This window comes from the organism of the source record quoted next, unplaced genomic scaffold (genome assembly GCF_019419815.1).
Source record: "Pyrus x bretschneideri cultivar Hongxiangsu unplaced genomic scaffold, Pyrus_bretschneideri_v1 Contig76, whole genome shotgun sequence".
Taxonomy (NCBI): domain Eukaryota; kingdom Viridiplantae; phylum Streptophyta; class Magnoliopsida; order Rosales; family Rosaceae; genus Pyrus; species Pyrus x bretschneideri.
The window spans coordinates 855279-875985 of NW_025999816.1; the positions used below are offsets into that span (position 1 = coordinate 855279).

A 20707-nucleotide genomic window follows, 5' to 3' on the forward strand; every position below is an offset into this window, starting at 1 on the left:
ACTGCAAACACTTACTGTAATACCCTAAAATTTTAAAATATATGTATATGTGGAGTAATTGAGAATAAATAGATTTATGGTTATGAAATTCGAATGGGGAAAATGTGAAATTCTGCTTCAAGATTTCATTATTAATTATGTCATATAATTTTTCGTTAAGTGGAAAATGATGAAATTGCCCTATTGTATTAAACGGATTTCCTCGCAAATCCTTTCATGATTTTCCAGATTTCTTTACATATTCGAATAGTACGTTTCGATACGGACGCATGAGCGCAAATGAAATGTGATTTGGAGTTAGGACAAGTTACGAATTTTCTAAATAAAAGGACATTTTAGTAAATTCAAGTGGAACTTTCTGGAAGCCAATGACTTCCTTTTTCTCCTTCCCTGCGTGAGAAACCAGTAGTGAGGAGGTGGCTGCTGTGTTCCTCTTCCCTTTAATTCTCCTTCACTCCAAAAATTTCAAGGAATCATAACTTTCTTATATGGTAACGAAATCACGCACGGTTGAAGCTTATGTATTCGTAGCGAAGCCCTCTTCAATTTGATATGGAACCAAGCATGCCCGTATGTTGAAGCCTAGAAGCTTTGACGCCGATTCCGGCTAACCTCACCGGAGATAGGTCTCGACCCAAGAGAGAAAAATACTTCTCTCTTCATGCGCTTTCAGGATATCTAAGTGGATCTTCCGAATTTCAAGTTTCCTTTTCCAACAAGTTTGAGATTTATGTGTTTAACTTGGATTTTTGGTGTTCTTGTTGAGGAGTTGTGGTGGTAACATTGATTTAGGAGCTTAGTAGCTATGTGGTAGATTGATGAACAACTTTGGAAGGCAGGACAAGAACAAGAAATGGTACATACTTTAATTTTATTGAATTGTTTGTAGTCTTTAGCTACAAGAGGAAGAATTAAGCATGGTATGGGTAAGCTAACACATAGAAATAGAAGTTAAATATGATTCCTGGATAGTTTGGGATTGCCTGGAATTGTAAATTTGATTAAAGGAGTATGGGTTTAACATTGCAGAATACTTGTTCATTTTACAGAGAGAAACTATGTTTCAAGTAGCCTACTTTGGCTCTTGATTTCTATGTCCTCATGAGTTCCTTTTGATCTAATATTGTGTGTTTTGAAATTAGACATGTTTGTGATCAAAACCCATATGATTTCACTAAATTCTGTTGAATTTTGATTGATCAAAATTATATCCAAAGTTGGGTCACTGGGCTGCTAGACAGCAGCAGAAAACTGGATTTCCAGTTTCAAGACTCTATTTTCTTTTTGGCATAACTTCCAATTTAGAACTTTGTTTTCTACAAACTTTATATGCCTTTAAAGTACATAACACAAGCTTTAAAACCCATATAATATTATACAATTTGGTTTAGTTTTGAATGCTCGAAGGGGAACCTAAACTTGGTCCAATAATGCTGTTTTTCTGCAGATTTTGTGGAGAGATGTTGTTCTAGAATGCATAATGACGAACTACGAATGACTTGATCTCTTCGCAGGGTACGTAGGTAGTCTACCGAGACGGTTAGATGCAGCCATAAAAATAACCCCAAATTTAATATTTCGCTAGATTTCTTTTAACGAAAGAAATTTGTTATGGTTAATAGCGTAGAGATTAGCCATGACTTTATTTTGGCCTATCATCGGATTTAGCTTCCGAATTAGAAATATTGGGATGTTACAATTTCACCTTTAGTGCTCCATGTGCACTTGATGGGTTGGAGGCACCGCTCAATGTGACTCTTCTCTTGTTGCAGAAGAGTAGTTCTCAGTGCGTTGTAACCTGGTGGAACATACCCTGGAAGTGTAGAAGCACGAACAAATGAGTTTCAATAGTGTAGATTTTTTGCTAGGTTAAATGATAAGCCACTTTTATAAAATATCCTTGCAACTTCATCATCACATTGATCTCGAGCCTCCTTGTTAAAAGCTTTCCTGAGAGGCCCACTTGTTCCCTTTTTCTTATTTGGATCAAGATTCGCTTTAGGTAGATCATAACATAAAGAACCAATATTGGGCAACAAAACATGCTTAGGAGCATAACTCTTCAACTTGTATTCACACTTTTGGACTAACTTTTTCATTTATGCAAGAGTTTCATCAGTAACCTTGTTGCAAGGCGCAATCCCATTTCCAGACATTTTTTACAAATGAAACTTGACCCTAGAGTAGGATCCTTTATAAGTTTTTTTTGACAATAATTGCATTCAAATTCAGTATTTCCTCCTCCTTTATTTCCCACTTTTTCGAGCTTTTTGACATACTTCCACATCGGAGCATTATAATTTTCAACAATCTCATCCAGATTAACATTATCATTCGCATGATTATCAGAGTGATTCATTTTCCTAAATTAACAAACATATAAACAATAAGAGTCAATCCACTGTATAAACAGAGGCTATTACATGAGAAATTTATATTAACTTAAGAGATAAAAAAATGTATCATGAAAGTATATACATAAAATATTATAATCTAAATATCTAGATCACTGTATTTTCAATTTACATAACAGATAAGCTAAATATCATGAAAGCACAATAATATCTAGAACAGTGTATTATAATCTAAATATCATGAAAGCATAATAGTATATTATATTAATTACAATAATAATATTATATATAAAAAGCAAATGAAATTATTATTAGTATTCTAAAAAATTTTGATCTACACTTCAAACTTTCTATATTTAAAAGAAAAATATCCTTATAAAAATGTAAAATTAGATTTTCGGAATAACAATAATACTCCCAAAGCAAAAAAGTGCTTTTAGCTTTTCCAATTTACATAACTTTTACTTCGAAATCAAAAACAGAAAAGCAGGCTCTTTTGGTTCCAGAGATGAGTTTTGGGAATCAGATTGAGATGCAAAATTAACAAAGTCGAAAGCCCTCACCAGCAGACGGAGACGATGGAGACGACGGAGCAGTTGCAGACAGAGACGATAGAGACGATGGAGCAGACAGAGACGATAGAGACGACGGAGCAGTTGCAGACAGAGACGATGGAGACGACGGAGCAGTTGCAGACGACAAGTCTGATTTCTGAGGTTCGAGTGAGGAAAAATAGGTAAATCTGAATTTTATACCCGAAATCGTTTTGGTTTTTAGTCAACAATCGTTTCAGTTTAGCCTCGCTCTAATTTTCTTTTGCTCCCCGTATAACTTTGATGCAATCATGATTGCATTGTTTTTTTTTATTTCCCTTTTTGGCTTTCATTTGTCTCGTGTTTTCTATTTTAAATTAACGGTGGTGAAACCTGAGTTCTTTCATTTTACAGATGTGGTGATTGGAACAAGTATGAAGCTTCCTATATATATATATATATATATATTAGGCTGTAGTACATTACATATAATCTTAATTTCTTATTTAGTTGTTTGCTTGTTGTGTCTTTTAAAAAAAGATTTCCGCTCTTTGGGGAAGGAACAGAAGCAACAGATGGTCGTCGCAACCGCAAGAAGAAGAAGCGGCCAGTTCTGAGAATGATGAAGCTACAACCTCTGTACAAGAAGAACCCTGTGAGTATAAATTATTATGAATTGTTGGAACTAACAAGTTGGCTGGTTTTTGTTAGTTTAATCATGTGGTTGAGAATCGAACAAAATTAATTGTATGATATGCAGGTGAAACGGATCTTTATCACCGATGAAGATGACGTCGGGTGGCCCTAAGCAAGCGATGGGAGAGCAGCCTGGCGAAAATAAGGCAACCTAAGCCTGGCCGACTTGGGCTGCAGTTGGTGGGTGCGAGTTGACGGTCTTCTCAATCAAAAAGTTTCCTAATCCGCTTATCAAAATTTGAGATTTGATTAATACGTACTAGCATATGCCCATAAAGTGTTTCTGAACATTTTTTTACCTTTGTTTTTAGAATGGAAGGAGAAGGAAGAGAACGTGGGATGAGAAGAGAGGAGAGAGTTTATGTTTTATTTTTAATACATACTGCCTATGTTATTTATTTTTGTTCAGTTTTGATTAGAGTGTTGGAATGGTAATTTTATGAAGTTCTGGTTGACAATTAGTATTTTATTAATATATTTTTTTTATTCAACGACATATATATCTAGGAAAATTTTATTTGAAATCATGTAATCTTTTTTTACATCCAATTTACTCTCTTTACTTATATTGTTTTTTATTAAAGAGTTAATCTCTCTTTAAATCCAAATTTATTACTTAATCTACTATCTCAAATCTAATTCAAAATGTTAAGTTATCTTTACACCCATTCCTTTTATAAAATAACATCTATAATTGATTTTTTTTTTTTTTTTTGAAGAGGCATCCTTGCCCCACCCCCTATTCCCACTATCATTTCCATGGCTACTTCCCCTTTTTTTTTTTTTTTTTTTTTTTTTTTTTTGTACATTTGCCTTTTTTCTTTCTATTGATGTGCATACGCAACAAATCAAACAATTCATCCCCTTATATTTATCAACAAGCAAGGAAGTTTATCATCTAAGAACAATTGGTACGAAGTTTTTCCTTAGAATTTTCCAATTATAGAAAGTTTAACAAACAGTTTGGAAATGATGAAAAAAATGAAACCCAAATATTCATCTTCTAAACTTTAAAAAAAATTGAAATTAAATGAACAAAATATTCATAAATTTAGTCATATATCAGTTGGAGGATTCAAAACTTCGAAATCATCATCCATCACCAAAAAAACTTGTTTTTCTCTACAAGATCTATTAGCGTTTTAGCCAAAATGAACGTAGAATAAACAAAAAGTGATGGTAAGGTTTAATGGATTTATTGATAAATTTGAGTTCTTTTATTAATTTCATTTTGTACTTAATAGTAATTATGTAATAGAATAAAATAGATAATTAACAATTTAAATTTAAGTTGAATGTAAAAAAAAGTTACATGGATTGAAATAAAATTGTCCATATATCTATACTTTGTAGTTTAGATAATTACAATTTTTACTTTTATATGGAATGTGAAACTTTTTGACTCGAAATTGACTGAAATCAGATGTTCCCATCCAACTTGCACCCTCAAAACCTTCCCCCAGTGAATCATGACCAACACACATACATGGTATGTGCCTTTTTCATTACTGATTCTACGTGTCATCCTTTTCTACAATTGAGATAAATTAGACCCTACATATTTTCCCTTTCACAATAAATGTTGCTAAAGCTACTTTGCCGTATCCTATAGGGCAAAATTTAGATAAGTAAATTGAATGAAGATAAATGGTCTGTCTTTCTGTTTGAATGTTCTTTTTATTATCTTTTATTTGTATAATCATGGTTAAGTTACGTCAACATTTTATATTCCTATTGTTTTTTATCTTATTATCTTTATAAAAAATCAATCAATATAAAATGTTGACGTAGTTTAACCGTGACCGTACAAAATAGGAAATGATAGAATGACATCCAAACAGAAGGGCAGACAATCTGCCTCCAAATTGAATGCCAAGTAGGTTGCCTAAAAATTGTACCTAGTAGCTCAGAGAGGCTCTATATACAAAAGCCATAATTAGTAAGACAATCCAAGTACAAATTATTCTTGTACGTGAAAGATTTTAAGTTGAAATCTCGCTAAAGTTGAATTTGAACCAAATTTATGGCTAATCATTGTAAAGCTTTAGCTTACTCATCAGTCTCTTAGTATTGATTATATCGTATTATTAGAACATACAAACTCCAAAGTTGATTTCCTTAATACATGTGAAAAGGCTTGTGTTCATTTAATATAATCAAAATCGTGGCACCTAGAGGAGAAGAAAAACTTCTATTGAACGAGTTTACAAAATGTGATATTTTGATTTAATAATGTATGAGAAAGTCTAAGAAGAATCTTTCAAAGTGAGATTTTTTATAAATTCTTTATCATTAATTTATATACTAACATTAAACATGAGATATAAAAAATTTATAAAAAATCATACTTTTGGGAAAATTGTTTGAACATTTTTTAAAAAGCATTACCGCGTGAAGAAAATCGGCACACATCAATGTATTAATGACCTTAAACGATAAGGGTGAGGAAGAAGCGGCGCCTCCGAAACCAGCAAGTGACACGACAGGCTGTTTTAAATGCTCTGACTACTAAACAAACAAAACATAGGCAGAGGAATTGGTGCTTACCCAATTAATTAATTAATTAATTGCGTGTGGTTAATCCGATCACTAATTAATCCTATTTAGCACACTCGAATCTCGTATAAGACCAAAACCAACGGATTAAAGGATAAGGACTATTTTACTAAGGTGGGTTTTGATACAGACGCTAGATTTTAAAATTAGGATTTAGATTCTCTCTTGAGCCTAATGATAGGATCCTCTTGACCAAAAAACTTGAGGCGTTGGATAAAAATCCAACGACTATAATTATTTTAACTTTAAAGGGACCCCTGTTTGTAACCGTTGGATTTTCATCCAACGATCCAAGTTATTTGGTCAGAAGGATCCTCTCCTTGAGCTCAGGAAAGGATCCAAGTCCTTAAAATTAGGGTGTATTCAATTGAGAATTTGAGAGATTTTAATGAATTTATAAATATATGGATTTTTATGGAGTTTAATTGATTTGTAGAGATTTCATATAAAATTTTGATTTAATTCTCTCGAAATCTCATGGGAAAAGATGAGATTTGTGAATGCTTAACATACACTACGAAATCTCTTCAATTCCCTCTAATTCTTCAACTTTCTCAAATTCTTTAAAATCAATTTCCAATTAAATACACCTAGAATATTATAAACTTCTTTAAAATCCTAATTGAATACATCCGGATTTCTAAGGATTTTAATAAACTATCTTAAAATTCTAATTGAATACATCATGAATTTCAAAGAACCACTTAAAATCCTGATTGAATACCCTTAAATTTATTAAAATAATTAAAATCTCTTAAAATCCCAATTGAATAAACCCCACAAATAAAGAACTAAACTTAGCCGCTAAAAATTTAGCAACAGGTCCTGCTTACACTCAATCCCAGCTAGACACGTCTCCAACCGAGATTGGATGTAAGTCTTTTCCATAAATAAATATCTGACGAAACAAAAGGCCATTTCATATTTATTCTGATTTCCACCACTCCAATTTCTAACTACAAGACAAATTTTTAACCAAAAAAAAAACAAACTGTTTACATCACTTATGGCATGTTTTTGCAATACTAAAGTGCGGTATAAAAACGTAATCTTTTAAGCGTTATTGAAGTGGAAACAAATCGCTAATAGCAAAATAAGAAAACGATTTAAAAAAAAATAAAAAAAATTTAGTTTGTTTAGTCGGCACACCGCATGTTTGCTTTTATTCATAACCTACTTTTGTGACTGAGAGTAAATTTATTCAAGGGAAACCTCATTGTCACTACACGCCACCCCTCGAATCCAATGATATTGCTAATAGCTTTTCTTTGGCCACCTGTTTTATACAAAACCAGAGCTAGCTCAGGATATACATACATACATACATACATACATACATACATACATACATATATATATATATGTATATCATATTATACATGTAAGTAAGAAGAATCAGTGTGATTGAACGATGTGTATAGCAGTGTTCCTTTGGCAAGCCCACCCTCTTTACCCTTTCCTTCTCCTGCAAAACAGAGATGAATATCACAGCAGGCAAGTCTGTCACCCATCTAATTCACAATTACGCTACCTTTATTTGATTTATTAAGTTCATGGGGTTGTTTATTATCTAATCTTCATATATGTATGTATGTATGTATTTGTACGTATATAAAGGCCTACAACGCCAGTCGGATGGTGGGAAGGTTGCGAGATACTAGGCGGGCGAGATGAGGTTGCAGGAGGGACATGGTTGGCCTGTTCAAGAGGAGGGAGACTCGCTTTTCTTACAAATGTACTCGAGCTGGATACCGACCCGGAGGCAAAGAGCCGCGGAGACCTACCAGTGCTCTTCTTAAAGGTACAGTTTTCGTTCCTTTTTACCTGCTATTTTTTACCATTTGTTGTTCTTGTGCTGTTAGTTTCTGTTCATGTGTTGTGCAAATAAATCAATGGCAGAGCACCAAGACTCCAAAGGAATTTGCACAAGAATTGGCGAAGGAGGCGCATCGGTATAACGGGTTTAACTTGGTTTTGGCAGACATTCCTTCCAGAACCATGATTTACCTGTCCAACAGGCCGAAAGGAGAAGCCATTCTTTTCCAAGAAGTTCCTCCAGGGATTCATGTGCTATCAAATGCAAAGCTTGACTCACCCTGGCACAAGGTTGGTTTGAACTAACCTTACTAATTATGTTAATTACATGGTTGTTTCTGTCATCGATCCAGCACTCATGTACCTGGTTACTGGCTTTATGTCCTGCAGGCTCAGCGCTTGCGGTTAAATTTCGAGGAAGAGATTAAGAAATACGGTGAAGGAGAAATGCCCGTGAAGGAAATGATTCAGAAGCTAATGAGGGACGGAGTTAAAGCTGATAAGAGAGAATTACCTCGTATATGTGAACTTGACTGGGAGTTCAATCTAAGCTCCATATTTGTTGAAGTTGACACTCCACTGGTAAACGCTATTAGCAATGAATTCATAGTCCAGTTACCTGTAAGAATTGAAACTTACATATCCGTCAATTTTCAATTGTGCAGGGACGCTATGGCACCAGGAGCAGCGCTGCAGTGACAGTAAGGCAAAACGGTGACCTGAGTTTTTATGAGAACTATCTTGACAATGATCACGCATGGAAGGAACATACTGTGAACTGTCAAATTCAGAAGCTGAGTTGGTTGAAGGAGATATGGAATCCATAGGTATATGGAGCTCAATTGTTTTACTTGTATGTATGCGTTTCTGAGAATAATGCAGAAGGCCAGGCACAAAACAATAAAATGCAACACCCGCTGCCGTTTATCTGTAGCACAAAACATTGTGCACTTCTATCATTTGTAAAGTGTGACACAGAGAGAATGGAATGTAAAAGGCAACCAAGCATATAACTTTGATCTGAAAGCTGGAATTTTAAAAGCCTTACCTTTTTGTTCCTGTAATTGCAACAACAATTGAGACTTTGTTTCTTCATCTAGCTTCAGTCCTGCTATATCGACCTCCTTGCATGCACTCGTACTCTTTTCCAGCCTCGCAAAAACCATATCGACCTCCTTACTGCCACGCCGCATGCTGCAAGTTTTGTAAATAAAGATGCATGGAAAATAAAAATGAAAAGTAACACGCAACAAAGCATATTGTATTAGACTACTTGTCTTCTAAATCTGGATCAATACCAGAAACAAAAACATCTCTAAACAAGGTTCGAGCACCATGCCAAATGTGTCCGAAGAAGAGTAAAGCAAACGAAGCCGAGCCCAGATTGTCTAAACCAGTCAGAAACACACTCTACAGCTTCAAAATTCTCAAGCCTGATGCACATTCCATGATAAAATAATCCGCCCTTATTAGAGCGTTTTAGGAATCAGGTTGGGGCTTCATATAGCACCATTCATACCCTTGAAGAGATTTTAACACATTGAAATTATGTTTGAGAGCTTTCATCCGATTTTTCAACCGACCCTTTTCAAATTTCCTGCAGTTCTCTCACTATGTTATCATAAGCAGCAATTGAAAAGAACCATCTTCCATACTCTTCATGCATAAATCTCTCAATCAAAAGATCATCCCAATCCCCTGTCCGTTTTATCATATTCTTCCGTTACTCACATCTACCTTCCTTCATTCAGTATCCAGTTCTACTGTCAAAAATTGACCATAAGTTTAAAGCACGAGCTAAAACAATGGTAACAAACTAAGGACTACAGAAAAACAATGTGAATTCTTGAGTACCGAAACCAAGCTATCTCCTACACTGTTGGATAAGCCTAGTAGCTCGCTGAGATTAAAACAAGCGTTAGTTACACGAGTTCTTTCTTATAGATGTCTCTCCAAATACTAAAAGCTTAAGCCAACAGAAGTCACAGAAACTCAGCCCAACACAATGCAGGGAAGAAAGTTGTCTGCAACCGAAGGATGGTCCTTGGTACAGGTTCTAAGAAGCAATGATAGCAATTGTATCTAGCTCTTGATGAAGTTTAAAAGGGATGGCACTGGGGAAAATAAAGAAACAACCAGAGAATACCCAACTCGACGACAAAAAAGTTGTTGGAAGACTCATTAGCAAGACCCATAGTGTAAAATAACAGCGACCAAAACCATCTTTTACCTTTTCTCCCCCTCTCTACACAGCGGAAAGAGTGAATTTTGAAAGCTCCCTTTCCTGATTTCGTACATCTTCAACAATCAAATAAACAGTGAGAACCCACTAAACTTGCACAAGTTCACGACTCACCTTTGACGATAACAAGGGAATAATAACAGCAATACTAAAAGATAAACGAGTAACAAAGAGGCAGTTTATGATTCACAAGGCAAGAAAAAGAGAAAAAAAGCATCATCTGAACTAACACGCGCTGGTGCAAACGCGCACAGCTCACACATAGGATTGTTAGGAACAGATGTGCAAAGGATAAACATAACTTGTCGACAATTGAATCTACCTGAAGTTCAGAGATCAAGTGTAAACCATCATCTGCATTCTGGCCCAGCATACACAAGCGCAAATACACACTCATGCTCACACAAAGGAATATTGTAGCATAGCTTGTCAACAATTGATCAACTTGCCAAATGTTCAGAGATCAAGTGTAAAACATCATCTGCACCGCACACAAAGGCATGCGCAAATATGCTGTCATGTGCAAAGATAGAGCACACACATACACATTCTGTCATATGCACACTTGATCTCACACAGAGGTTTGTATTTGGCCAGCCTCCCAGAAACCATGTAAATTTTAATCATGTCCAAATACACATCATATGTCGGAGAGAAACCTGCTTCCTTGAACTTGGAGAAATATCTTACAGCCCTTGGAAGATCATTCAGAGCAGCAAAAAGCTTTACTGCCACACGATAAGCTGGAAAATCATTGAGACAATTTGAAGCTTCTATTCCCTGTATTTCTTCTGCAAATAGCGACTATGAATCCGAGTTGTGTACCTAACTAGACGGAGAAGAGGGGGGATGTACGGCCAAACCACACGACAAGTGTGTGTGTGTGTGTGTGTTGTGTGTACACATAAACTTAATTCTTGACCACTTATTCATACGGCGGAACCAAAGCAAATTTAGAGTTTTAACAAAAAAAGAAAAAAAGATGTCGTAAGTGAATAATATCATGATTGACTTTTGAGAGTAAAAATATGATTTTTCGTTAAAATAAACAGTATCATGAACTTTTCGTTAAAGTTCCCAAGATTTAACGCACATATAGCTACTTTAGTAGGACCAAGAAAATTTTGGACTTTGGTCCATGTAGAGACAGGTAAGATTATTAACCCACCATGTCACTTTGTAAACTGAACGAGATCCAATTCCGAGTCCCCGTGCTCCGGACGCATAGAAGAAAATTGCACACCTCGAACTCTCGAGGCTCAACACCTTCTAATGAATATTTTTCTTCTCTCTCAAACTATCCAAACGATTTATTTATTTATTTTTCCAAATTGCATACAAACGAATATTGTAGAGAGAAATCTAAGTTCCTGAACATCAGTAAAAGACTTCAGTGCAGATGGGGCCCTGAAATATGGGAAATTAGATGCTCCTTTCAACTGACATAGTCAAGCAAAACAAACGAATTCACATCTTATACTACAACGTAAGGAAAACACAAAAACAAAAAAACATGTGGGAACTGCAAACTTACAGCAATCAGAATCACCCCTACCAATTCCTATAGAAAAAAAATTTCGGAACAAGCATGTCAAATAGTGGCACCCTCTAATTTCTGGGCTGTCGTAGATTCTATGACCACGTAGACCTACCAAATCTCTTTGAAGCTTTGGATTCTCTAGCGGTACATGTACAAATATGTTGACAACAATCATACACAAGAGGAGGGCCATGCAAGGCGATAGATGTAGCTGCTGTGAGCACTCCGAACTTGCTAGGTGGTCACCCTTACGCATGGAGACCCGATGTCACACACATCTGGGTTACAGTATCTGAAGTAGAATAAATAGGATGCCCTTACTTCCGCTGCTTTTTAGCGACGGACTCTGGCTGGATCTCAGCCTGCCAATTTAAACTTTTACATAAGTAAACAGTTAAAGGAATTGAGTAATCACTCAACAAAAACACAATGTCCAGGATTTTCCTACTTTAATTTCGCAAAACTCCAGGTTTTCTTCTTCTTTTTTATCAAGTACATTGTATTAATAATAAAAAGAGGCAAAAGTCCCAGTATATGCTGGGTATGCCTCTACAAGTGTAGTAAATCAATAAATTTCATCAACCCATCATTCCTGCATACGTTCCTGTTCTGTAACCTAAAAGAAAGACTGCATGTGTAGTTCTATGGCTGGGCAACCAGTCTTTGTATATCGTTCCAATTGGTGCAACAAATATATTGGATGAAGTGTATTAAGATATCTATTTTGGGGGGGGGGGGGGGGGGAGTGGGGGGGTTGTGTGGTGGAGAGAGATCCCTTTAGATTAATTTTTACTTTATTTTACAAAATATTATGTTTCCTATCAAAAAGATATCGCCAGATACTTAAGGGAGTCAAAATTACAATACTTCTGGTTCATCAAAATGTCAACTTCCATACTAGCTATGTTATTTGGAATTCTGGAGATACACCTGCAATATGTTCACCAAAAAATTATTTATATGGTTCATTGGGTTTTCTCTTCAGCTTTGTGCCTATAGTGGCCGGTAAAATCTTAAATTCTTTCTGTCGTACAGCCTAAATACTTGATTCTAAATGCGCTAATTTTCAAACTAGTAATCATTTACTAGAGAACATAAACATTTCGGAGATTTTTTGTCATCCATGAAACAGCATAAATGTAGTCGATAAACCGAAAACAAGAGATCAAATACAGAATTGGTTGAGAAAGCTTACAGCACTTGAAAGCTGCTCGCGGATATAGGCCATTGATCTTAGCATGGCACCTAATGTATCCCTAGAAACTTGAAACTTGACCTCTGACTCCCCTGAAGTTGTCTCTGTGTCTTGAAGCTGAAGAAATACAAAACGTTTGTTTATCTTAATCTATCAAACGTTAATAGATGGGAAAAAAAGCCTTCAGAACAACAAATTATTATTACATATCTAGGAGTGACCTCTATTTAATTTTCATTTCAAATCCAGAATAGTCAACAGAGATGGACTCAAGGCTTTAATGTAAGATTTATATTAAGAGTATTAATTTCATTTGAGGGCTAAACATTTAATCTGTTCCAACCTATAAGATGTGTTAGCCCTCATCTTAAGAGATTCAAAAACTGTTTAGATTACCATAGTATATCCCATCAATTGCAACCTCTCTATAATTCTAAACGTTGAGCTATTTAATTTAAATGGTGGGAGAGTCCATACACAAGAGGGGGCGGATGAAATTAAACAGTCGGTGTTCCACATACCCATAGCTTAAGCATATCAACAAGGATTGAAAATGATTAATGTGTGTGTATTTATGCGTGTGCAGAGTTCATCCAGGCAAGTTTAGGAATTGTAGAAGTGCTAGAATCAAGATCAATACAACGGAAATGTTTGTAAAACCAGTATGCTTTTAGGCTTTTGAAATGTGCAACAGGTAACAGATTATATGTTGCATTTCCAATAACCCACAAGTAGAAACGTCTGACTAAATGATGCGATTCTTACATCTTCTTATCTTATTTGATAACCTAGTTGAAGTCCCCCTCCTCTAACGCTTACTTCTACAACCAATAAAATATGCAATGAATTCATGTCTACCAAAATTACAACAGTTGATTTCCCACTGTCCTATCAGCAACTGTGTGAAATAAATCATTGCAACTGCATTCCCGTTTTTCCGAAAATGAACAAACATGTGAAAACTAGTAATTAACCCTCTTTCTTTAGCGTCGGTGTGGTGACCATTTCTCTTTTAGTTTTTAGAGATTGACGAGAAAATTAAAAAAACAAGGGAGAAGGGAGAGACAAAGAAGGGTGGAGGCATGATGGTGGGAGGGTATAGAATGGTACGCATAACAAAATTTAAAACCAAAAACTGACAGTTTCAAGTTTTTGTTTCAAACATTCTTCTTCATTTCTCCATCTTCCCCCGCAACACTCTCCCTCAAACTGTCTTCATCCCTCCGTTACCCCATATATCTTCCCTCTATCACTAACACAAAAAATTATAACTAAAACTAGAAATGAAATGGTTGTAAAAATGACTTCAAATCTTTTTCAGTTCTTTTAAACCATCTATAACATAAGTGGCACAATGTAACAAAGAAAGAATATGAGAAGATGGAAAAGTCTTCCCCGAGATGCTTTGAAACGATATAAATTATTTTCTTTTCTATAGTAGGAAGGAAGGAAACTGCCCAATCTAATAAATACACTATTCTTTTTGTAGGAAACAGAAGGACTACCATGAATTAAAAAGTGGGGAGTATGATCCAAAGTGAACCAGCAGTGACATTGTTTTTATAATAATAAAAAAATAAATAAAAAAATAAAAAAAAGAAAAGAAGATGCAACCTTCAAATGCAAGAAACAACAAAGCAGCATTTGTTATAAGGGAAAAGAAGAAAGTAACCTGGCAAAATTAAGAAACAGAAACTTCCTATCCATATTTAAAAGAAAGGCTGTCATGAAACCCAAAAGAAACCTAAGCCAAAATCTAGCCTTATCCCAGAAGCAGTCCACAAACTCCCCAACCTTCCCCCACAACTTAGGCTGTTTCCTTCCCCAAAAAGTCACTACAAATATAGGATTTCGCAGAGAGAGAGAGAGAATGAAAGCTCTCCGAAGTTCCTCTGAACATAGTGCACCAGTTAGGGTATAAACAAAATTTGGCCTCTTCCATTGAAGGACTCCAGAAGTATTCACCCTTCAACGAGCAACAATCCAAGCCAAAAGTTTAACCTCAGGAAAAACTTTGGCCTTCCAAATCAATTTAGTATGGATTGAAAATAGAGACAGTGCAATCAATAATAAAGGTAAATAAAGTAACACTAAAAGAGGGATCTCATGCCGATTTATCCTTCCAAAACAGAAACACTCCCTCTTTCCCTCTGTCAGTTGGAGCTTCAAACAAAACATAGTAAGGGATTGAAAAATGATTCTCCAAGGGCATTGCCATGAGCCTATCAGCCTACACTGGTTAACAGAAAGATAAAATTGGAAAAGCTTAATGAACACAGCCTAGAGCATTCTGAAGCAATTATCCATCATTCCGCTTGCAGAAGACCAGTTACAAATGCATTTAAGTCAGAAAAATAGCATAAGAGTGTCTCCAAGTGGAACCCCATTTTTCTGTACCCACAAGGAGGCAAAAGCTATTGAGAATGAACACAAAGAGCATAAGGTAGGAAAATGGTTCATCAAACTGTGGTCAAATTTACAAAATATAGGTTTGAAACTTTGACTCCCATACCTTCAAATTAATTACAGCAACCTTATTGGCTGGTGTTGATAGCTGATCACTGATGTAGGACATGGACCTTAACATTGGCTCCAATGAAACCCTTGAGAGCTGAAACTTAACCTCTGATTCAGTTGACGGAATTCTGCTATAATCTTGCAACTGCAGTGGTCATAAGAGATGTGTTTAAGAAAAAAAAAATACGGAGAGAACACTCTTGCTCAGTCAGTTGTAAGCTAAGCTTGACAGTGCAAACCCAAGCATTCCACTAGCACAATGTTACATTACAGAATTAAGTGCAGCAATAATCACATATGAAGAAATAGCCTAAATAAAATAAGAGGATTTATGAAGATTTCATGAAACTCAGGCATCCTGGCTATGATTATCAAATACAGCAAACTTGAGCTAATTTTATTTGATAATATAAAATGTCACAACTATTTTTTCATTTCTTACCTTCAGGTTAATGACAGCTACTCTATTTCCTGGTACTGAATTCTTATTTTCCATGACCCAAGTCATTGACTTTAGACACGGAAGTACCACCTGCAAAAAATCCCAGATCAATCCCATGAACTTGCACTCGGAACAAAACGAAATAGAAGAACAGAACCAAAACAAAGAATTCATTGGAAAGAATTATTTTCCATACCATGTTCTCAGGAGTACCATCATCCCGATGAAGAGATACAGGGGCCATCCGTGGCAAATTCAGGTCAGAAACATTTTGAGCAGGTGCACCGGCATCATTCAAATTAAAACGCCTCATTACTTCATCATGGCGTGGCCACAACGAAGGAGTCAAATCTGACGTCGATGTCGAGTTTTTTTTGTCATCATAGCCAGTCACACTAATCTGACCGCTAGGAGGGGCAACTTTAGCAACATTGTTTTTCACAACAGAAACCTTCTTCCCACCCTCTTTAAGAGCAGTCATTGCTGCAATAAAAGTTTCTGTAGTGGTTGCCCCATCCTCTGCATACTTTATGGCTTCTCGACATAGATTGTTGTACCGTAAAGTTAGAGACTCTTGGCCATATAACTCACCACTACGTTCATCTGGGTTAGTTCCATTCTTTGCATTTCTTGTCCATCGTTTCAAAATATAATGGGAAGGCAATGTAAGCACATTTGTTACAGTAAATACTGTCAAAACATGTCTACAAAGAATGCCTGAATACTCAAACATTTGACAACTACAATTAGCTCTCATCTCCGGATAGTTAAATGTAACGATGTATGCCTTGTTGTCATCTTCAAATTTCGCAACTCTGAATGTGCTAATAGCTCCATCACCTTCAATCCTATTTGCTGTGTACACAAAAGTCTCAACTAGCTCTTCTTGAAATTTTGCAAAAATTTTTCTTGTATAAAGATTGGCTGCCTGTTTCTCCATGGGTGATGGTGTTCTCAAAACTGGTGTCGTGCAAATTGTATCAAAGTCTGCTTCTATTTCCCTTTCAAACCAGTTCTCCAAAGCTCTTTCATATTGCCTAAAGAACATTGGTAATGTAGTCTGTTGATTCACATAGCCTTCAAAAAAGGAGCCATCATACCCTTGATTGGGAGATATAGCAGCAAAAAAGGAATCCCGGAAATACACAGGTACCCATTGAGCGCGAGCATTGTATAATGATTGAAGCCAATCATTTCTCCTGAGGTCATATTTATCAACGATAGAATCCCATGACAATTCAAACTCCTCGACAGTTTCGGTCAAATTGATACAATTATAAAGTTCCAACTGAAAATTGGGGTGTGCGTGGCACACATGTGCCAACCTATCCTGGCCTTCTCTTAAAACATGCCACTTGCTAATGCAGTGGCGGACTTCTGGAAACACCTGAGCAACTGCTGTCTGTATGGCTCTGTCCTGATCAGTCATAATCGAAACAGGAGGGCTATCATTCATTGCTGTAAGGAATGTCTTGAACAGCCAAATAAAAGACGCTTCGGACTCATCTAGAAGTAATGCACAACCAAACAAAACCGTTTGACCATGATGGTTCACTCCGGTAAATGGAGCAAATGGCACTCTATACTGATTTACTCTGTATGTGGTATCCAGTGTCACAAAATCACCAAAATGACAGTACGCAGTTCTTGACCTCACATCTGCCCAGAACACGTTTGCCATGCGATTATCTTCATCAAGCTGTATTGCATAAAAGAAACCAGGGTTCTCAGCCTGCATTTTCTTGAAATACTCCAGCAAATTCTGAGCATCCTTCCCTAGTGTCCTCCTTCGACTACTAGGCCTAAGAGCATGATTGATTGTTACAGCATTCTTGACTGGTCTATTTGATTCTGCAGATGAAGTATTCCTAACTACACGGTTTTTCTCTACAGTGGCACGGTTACCATGGTTTCCATCCATGGAAAGATACATAACACCACTGGGAACAATCCCTACTCCTTGATAGGTTTCAGCTGCATTCTTTGCAGCACCAGCAAAATGCCGACGAGGCCGAAGGTATTGCATTTTACCAGGACTTGCTAATGCATGACTATGCTCCTTCACAAATTTCGTCGAAACCCACTTATCTTGACGCTTTAACTCTATCCTAAGCATTGCACCACAACTATCAGCATGCCTTCTTTTCAAACCCTCTCTGCCACATACAAACTCCCGAGCAATGGTTGTCGCATCAGGTTTAGAACGACTAGATTGACCAACTTTAGAGCTAAAACCCAAACGCCTTGCATATTCATCATAGAAAGTCTTGGCAGCCTCTTCAGAAGTAAATTCCATACCCACATATGGCTCGGAAATCCCATCTTCACCATGAGCCTCGGAATTTTCGGCGTTATTCACTTCTCCACCTTCACTTCGTTCAGCATCACCATCATCCGCTATTCCATGATGCACCATTCCTTCGACATCAATCACTTCAACATCCATCCTAAACCCACTGTGTAATGCTAAAGAATACAATTCCTATCTTTCGAGCTAATAAATAGCAGTACACCATGTGTTTCATTAACACGGAAAATGTAGTTCAATCTGCACACAATCCCAAGCACACAAACTGGTTCATGGCCGAGCCTTAAAAAGATATGTGGGATACATTATATACATCTTACCTAGAATTACAACATGCAAACTTTGAATCGCTGAAAATGCCGAAATATCAATGCATAACGGAGAATTGTAAAATTGACCAGAATTAGAAATATCCACCATAATGGTGCCCAGAACCCGAAATTCAAATTAAAAAATGATGAAATAGAAGAAACCCCTAAAATTTTATCCATGAATGGCGTATTTGTAATCCTAATAAAGCAATTGAAACCCAAAATTACCAAAATTATGCCCTAATTTCACTCAACCAGAAAATTAACATCAACAAATGAACATATATCAAAACCAACGAGTCAGCACAGAAAGAAGAACATAAAAATTCAGAGTCGCCACTTACAATAGGTTCAGGCTTTCAGCGCCTTCGCAGCTCCAATTCAACCCCGCGAAGCAACACCACCGCTTTCAAATCCGCCTTGAATTTGCCGACAACAATTTCATATAAAATTGGACAATACCTTCAACTTCAGATTGACACCCCCAATCGAGCACGGCAGAGAAGAGCAAAGAAATTCTTCTTCCACCTCTGATTGGACCTTCCAATCCGCTGAGCTTTCTTGTTTCGGTCTCCTTCTCCAACTCTCCCCCTGCTCTAATTTCTGCTGTTTCTTTCTCCTTTGAGGTAGAATTTATTTTCTTTTAATTTTTGGTATTAATACATTTTGCAAATAAAAATAAAAGAGAAACACTTATGTGACGCAAACACAAAAACAGTTACACAAGTGGGCATAATTACTAGTTAGTCTCGAGTACGGTCGTACTATAGTTAGTGAATAACCTTATTTTTTCGTACGCTCCTTGAAACTCGAAAGGAGCTTGGACTCCAATTTCATGTCGATTTAACCACGAGCTAATAGTTCAATGGTAAATAACAGATTACAAGATTTTCTTAAAATTAAAAATTGAAGATTTTGGATTCGAAACATGCTGCTGTATGAAAGCCAGACTTGTAATCATAGGAGGCTGAAATGCCACTGTGAGTCTTTTCGACCTCCAAAAAAGATGAATAATCGTAACTTGCCACCAGTTGTCCAATTTTTTTTATAAAAATAATAAAAAAAACATTTCGCTTCGATTTTTGAAACTCAAATTTCACTACATTAGTCTTCAAATTCAATTTTTGATTCACTTTCTATTCTTCGTTAGGTTTGTCAATTAATTTTTTTAATTCTTACAGGACATGAGTGGGCCCACTAATCTGGTGATGTGTCTGCCACGTTATTGCCACTCTTGGGTGCCTCGTTGCAATTTTGCTACATGTCTCTTAAGCCATCATGTAAGCTCCAACTCCTAAACAAAATCCTATTATTTTCTTGTTGGACTAGAATTCTTTCTACTCATCTTTTCATTCTCTTCCATCCTCTTCTTTTACATTTTTTATTTTATTTTTTTCTTTCTATAAATAATTAATATAAAATGTTGACATAATTTAACCGTAATCATTCAAATAAGAGAGAATGACAGATAGAGAAAAAAAAAAGGGAGAAAATCTTATTCCTTTTTCGTTATCCATGGACACAACAACTTGGCCCACTGTTGTTGCATTTTGCAAAGTTTCCTCTGAATCATGGATTTGCCGAGAATTGGGACCAAAGGTTTGCCAGGAATCTCAAGGAATCGAAGAGAGCTGGTATGATTCCTAACACTTTGACTTCGAGCCTTGTCGATGGCCCGGTTGCTATAGCTGTTCTGGCAAATCCCTGCTTACGCTCTTATCCTCTGTGCACTGCCATCCTGGACTGAGGTGCCACTCACTAGTATATACACACATATTTATACGCCAAGGAGGAACTTTCCCCCTAAAACTCTCTGAGAATAAGAGAAATATTCCTCTTTTGTTCTTTACAACACGCACATAACTGCTTTACGTGCACCTTTAGGATACTGAATCATACCTCCTAGATACTGGAGAAGAAAGTGAGTGGTTAACATGCACATAACTACTTTTGTGTTGTGTTGAATACGGGCCTAAATTCGTCTTCAACCCCCGGAGCACCCTGTGATGGTTAATATGTTTTGTTGTTGGAATATAGGACTTTCTCTAATTCTCAAAGAAAAGAATTTGTGTTACTATTTAATAATAGGATTAAGTACCTAAAACTCCTCAACCTTTTAGTATCATTCCAGATTGGTCTCAACATTTTTAAACACTCCAAACAAGTACCCAACCTATTAAATGTCACATTCGTTAAGC

At 36.3% G+C, this 20707-nt stretch overlaps 4 protein-coding genes and 2 non-coding genes across 7 annotated transcripts; 2 read left to right on the forward strand and 4 right to left on the reverse strand.

Annotated features, from left to right (window-relative positions):
- Positions 1–2953: 2953 nt before the first annotated feature.
- LOC103955528 lies at positions 2954–4041 on the forward strand. Its single transcript, XM_009367422.3, has 3 exons — positions 2954–3090; positions 3428–3542; positions 3648–4041. Exons 1-3 carry the CDS (start codon positions 2975–2977, stop codon positions 3693–3695), a joined length of 279 nt encoding a protein of 92 aa, XP_009365697.2. The 5' UTR covers positions 2954–2974; the 3' UTR covers positions 3696–4041.
- A 3439-nt stretch (positions 4042–7480) lies between these two features.
- On the forward strand, positions 7481–8974 carry LOC103955529 (transport and Golgi organization 2 homolog). The gene is made up of 5 exons (XM_009367423.3): positions 7481–7633; positions 7757–7940; positions 8039–8245; positions 8345–8536; positions 8620–8974. Exons 1-5 carry the CDS (start codon positions 7551–7553, stop codon positions 8779–8781), a joined length of 828 nt encoding a protein of 275 aa, XP_009365698.2. The 5' UTR covers positions 7481–7550; the 3' UTR covers positions 8782–8974.
- LOC125472872 lies at positions 8911–11088 on the reverse strand. 2 transcript variants are annotated; one of them, XM_048574867.1, is made up of 3 exons: positions 10519–11088; positions 10185–10252; positions 8911–9148 (listed from the first exon to the last, which is right to left on the reverse strand). In XM_048574867.1, the coding sequence occupies exons 1-3, from the start codon at positions 10591–10593 to the stop codon at positions 8911–8913; spliced, it is 381 nt and encodes a 126-aa protein (XP_048430824.1). In that variant the 5' UTR covers positions 10594–11088. The 2 variants fall into 2 exon arrangements, 1 of the variants encoding a protein (XP_048430824.1); XR_007254796.1 differs by having other exon boundaries at positions 9017–9148; positions 9253–11088.
- LOC125472905 lies at positions 10480–10545 on the reverse strand. The gene has a single exon (XR_007254880.1). It is a non-coding gene; the product is annotated as a small nucleolar RNA snoR101 (small nucleolar RNA).
- Positions 10615–10672, reverse strand: LOC125472906. The gene has a single exon (XR_007254881.1). It is a non-coding gene; the product is annotated as a small nucleolar RNA snoR101 (small nucleolar RNA).
- A 521-nt stretch (positions 11089–11609) lies between the features above and the next one.
- On the reverse strand, positions 11610–19158 carry LOC103955530 (protein FAR1-RELATED SEQUENCE 3). The gene is made up of 6 exons (XM_009367424.3): positions 18854–19158; positions 16087–18438; positions 15891–15980; positions 15444–15593; positions 12932–13048; positions 11610–12098 (listed from the first exon to the last, which is right to left on the reverse strand). The coding sequence occupies exons 2-6, from the start codon at positions 18334–18336 to the stop codon at positions 12054–12056; spliced, it is 2652 nt and encodes an 883-aa protein (XP_009365699.2). The 5' UTR covers positions 18337–18438; positions 18854–19158; the 3' UTR covers positions 11610–12053.
- Positions 19159–20707: the final 1549 nt, after the last annotated feature.

Excerpts from the sequence above, each read along its gene's own strand:
- LOC103955528 (XM_009367422.3), top strand. The coding sequence starts at position 2,975 with ATGGAGCAGACAGAGACGATAGAGACGACGGAGCAGTTGCAGACAGAG. Across the intron at positions 3,091-3,427 it reads GTTCGAGTGAGGAAAAATAG|ATTTCCGCTCTTTGGGGAAG; the intron begins GTAAATCTGAAT and ends TTTTAAAAAAAG. Across the intron at positions 3,543-3,647 it reads CTCTGTACAAGAAGAACCCT|GTGAAACGGATCTTTATCAC; the intron begins GTGAGTATAAAT and ends TATGATATGCAG.
- LOC103955529 (XM_009367423.3), top strand. The coding sequence starts at position 7,551 with ATGTGTATAGCAGTGTTCCTTTGGCAAGCCCACCCTCTTTACCCTTTC. Across the intron at positions 7,941-8,038 it reads TACCAGTGCTCTTCTTAAAG|AGCACCAAGACTCCAAAGGA; the intron begins GTACAGTTTTCG and ends AATCAATGGCAG. Across the intron at positions 8,537-8,619 it reads TTGAAGTTGACACTCCACTG|GGACGCTATGGCACCAGGAG; the intron begins GTAAACGCTATT and ends TCAATTGTGCAG.
- LOC125472872 (XM_048574867.1), bottom strand. The coding sequence starts at position 10,593 with ATGAGTGTGTATTTGCGCTTGTGTATGCTGGGCCAGAATGCAGATGAT. Across the intron at positions 10,253-10,518 it reads ACTTGATCTCTGAACTTCAG|ATGTACGAAATCAGGAAAGG; the intron begins GTAGATTCAATT and ends TGATTGTTGAAG. Across the intron at positions 9,149-10,184 it reads TGTAGAGAGGGGGAGAAAAG|CATGCGGCGTGGCAGTAAGG; the intron begins GTAAAAGATGGT and ends CAAAACTTGCAG.
- LOC103955530 (XM_009367424.3), bottom strand. The coding sequence starts at position 18,336 with ATGGATGTTGAAGTGATTGATGTCGAAGGAATGGTGCATCATGGAATA. Across the intron at positions 13,049-15,443 it reads TTGCTGTAATTAATTTGAAG|CTTCAAGACACAGAGACAAC; the intron begins GTATGGGAGTCA and ends GTATTTCTTCAG. Across the intron at positions 12,099-12,931 it reads GCGAGCAGCTTTCAAGTGCT|GCTGAGATCCAGCCAGAGTC; the intron begins GTAAGCTTTCTC and ends TTAAATTGGCAG.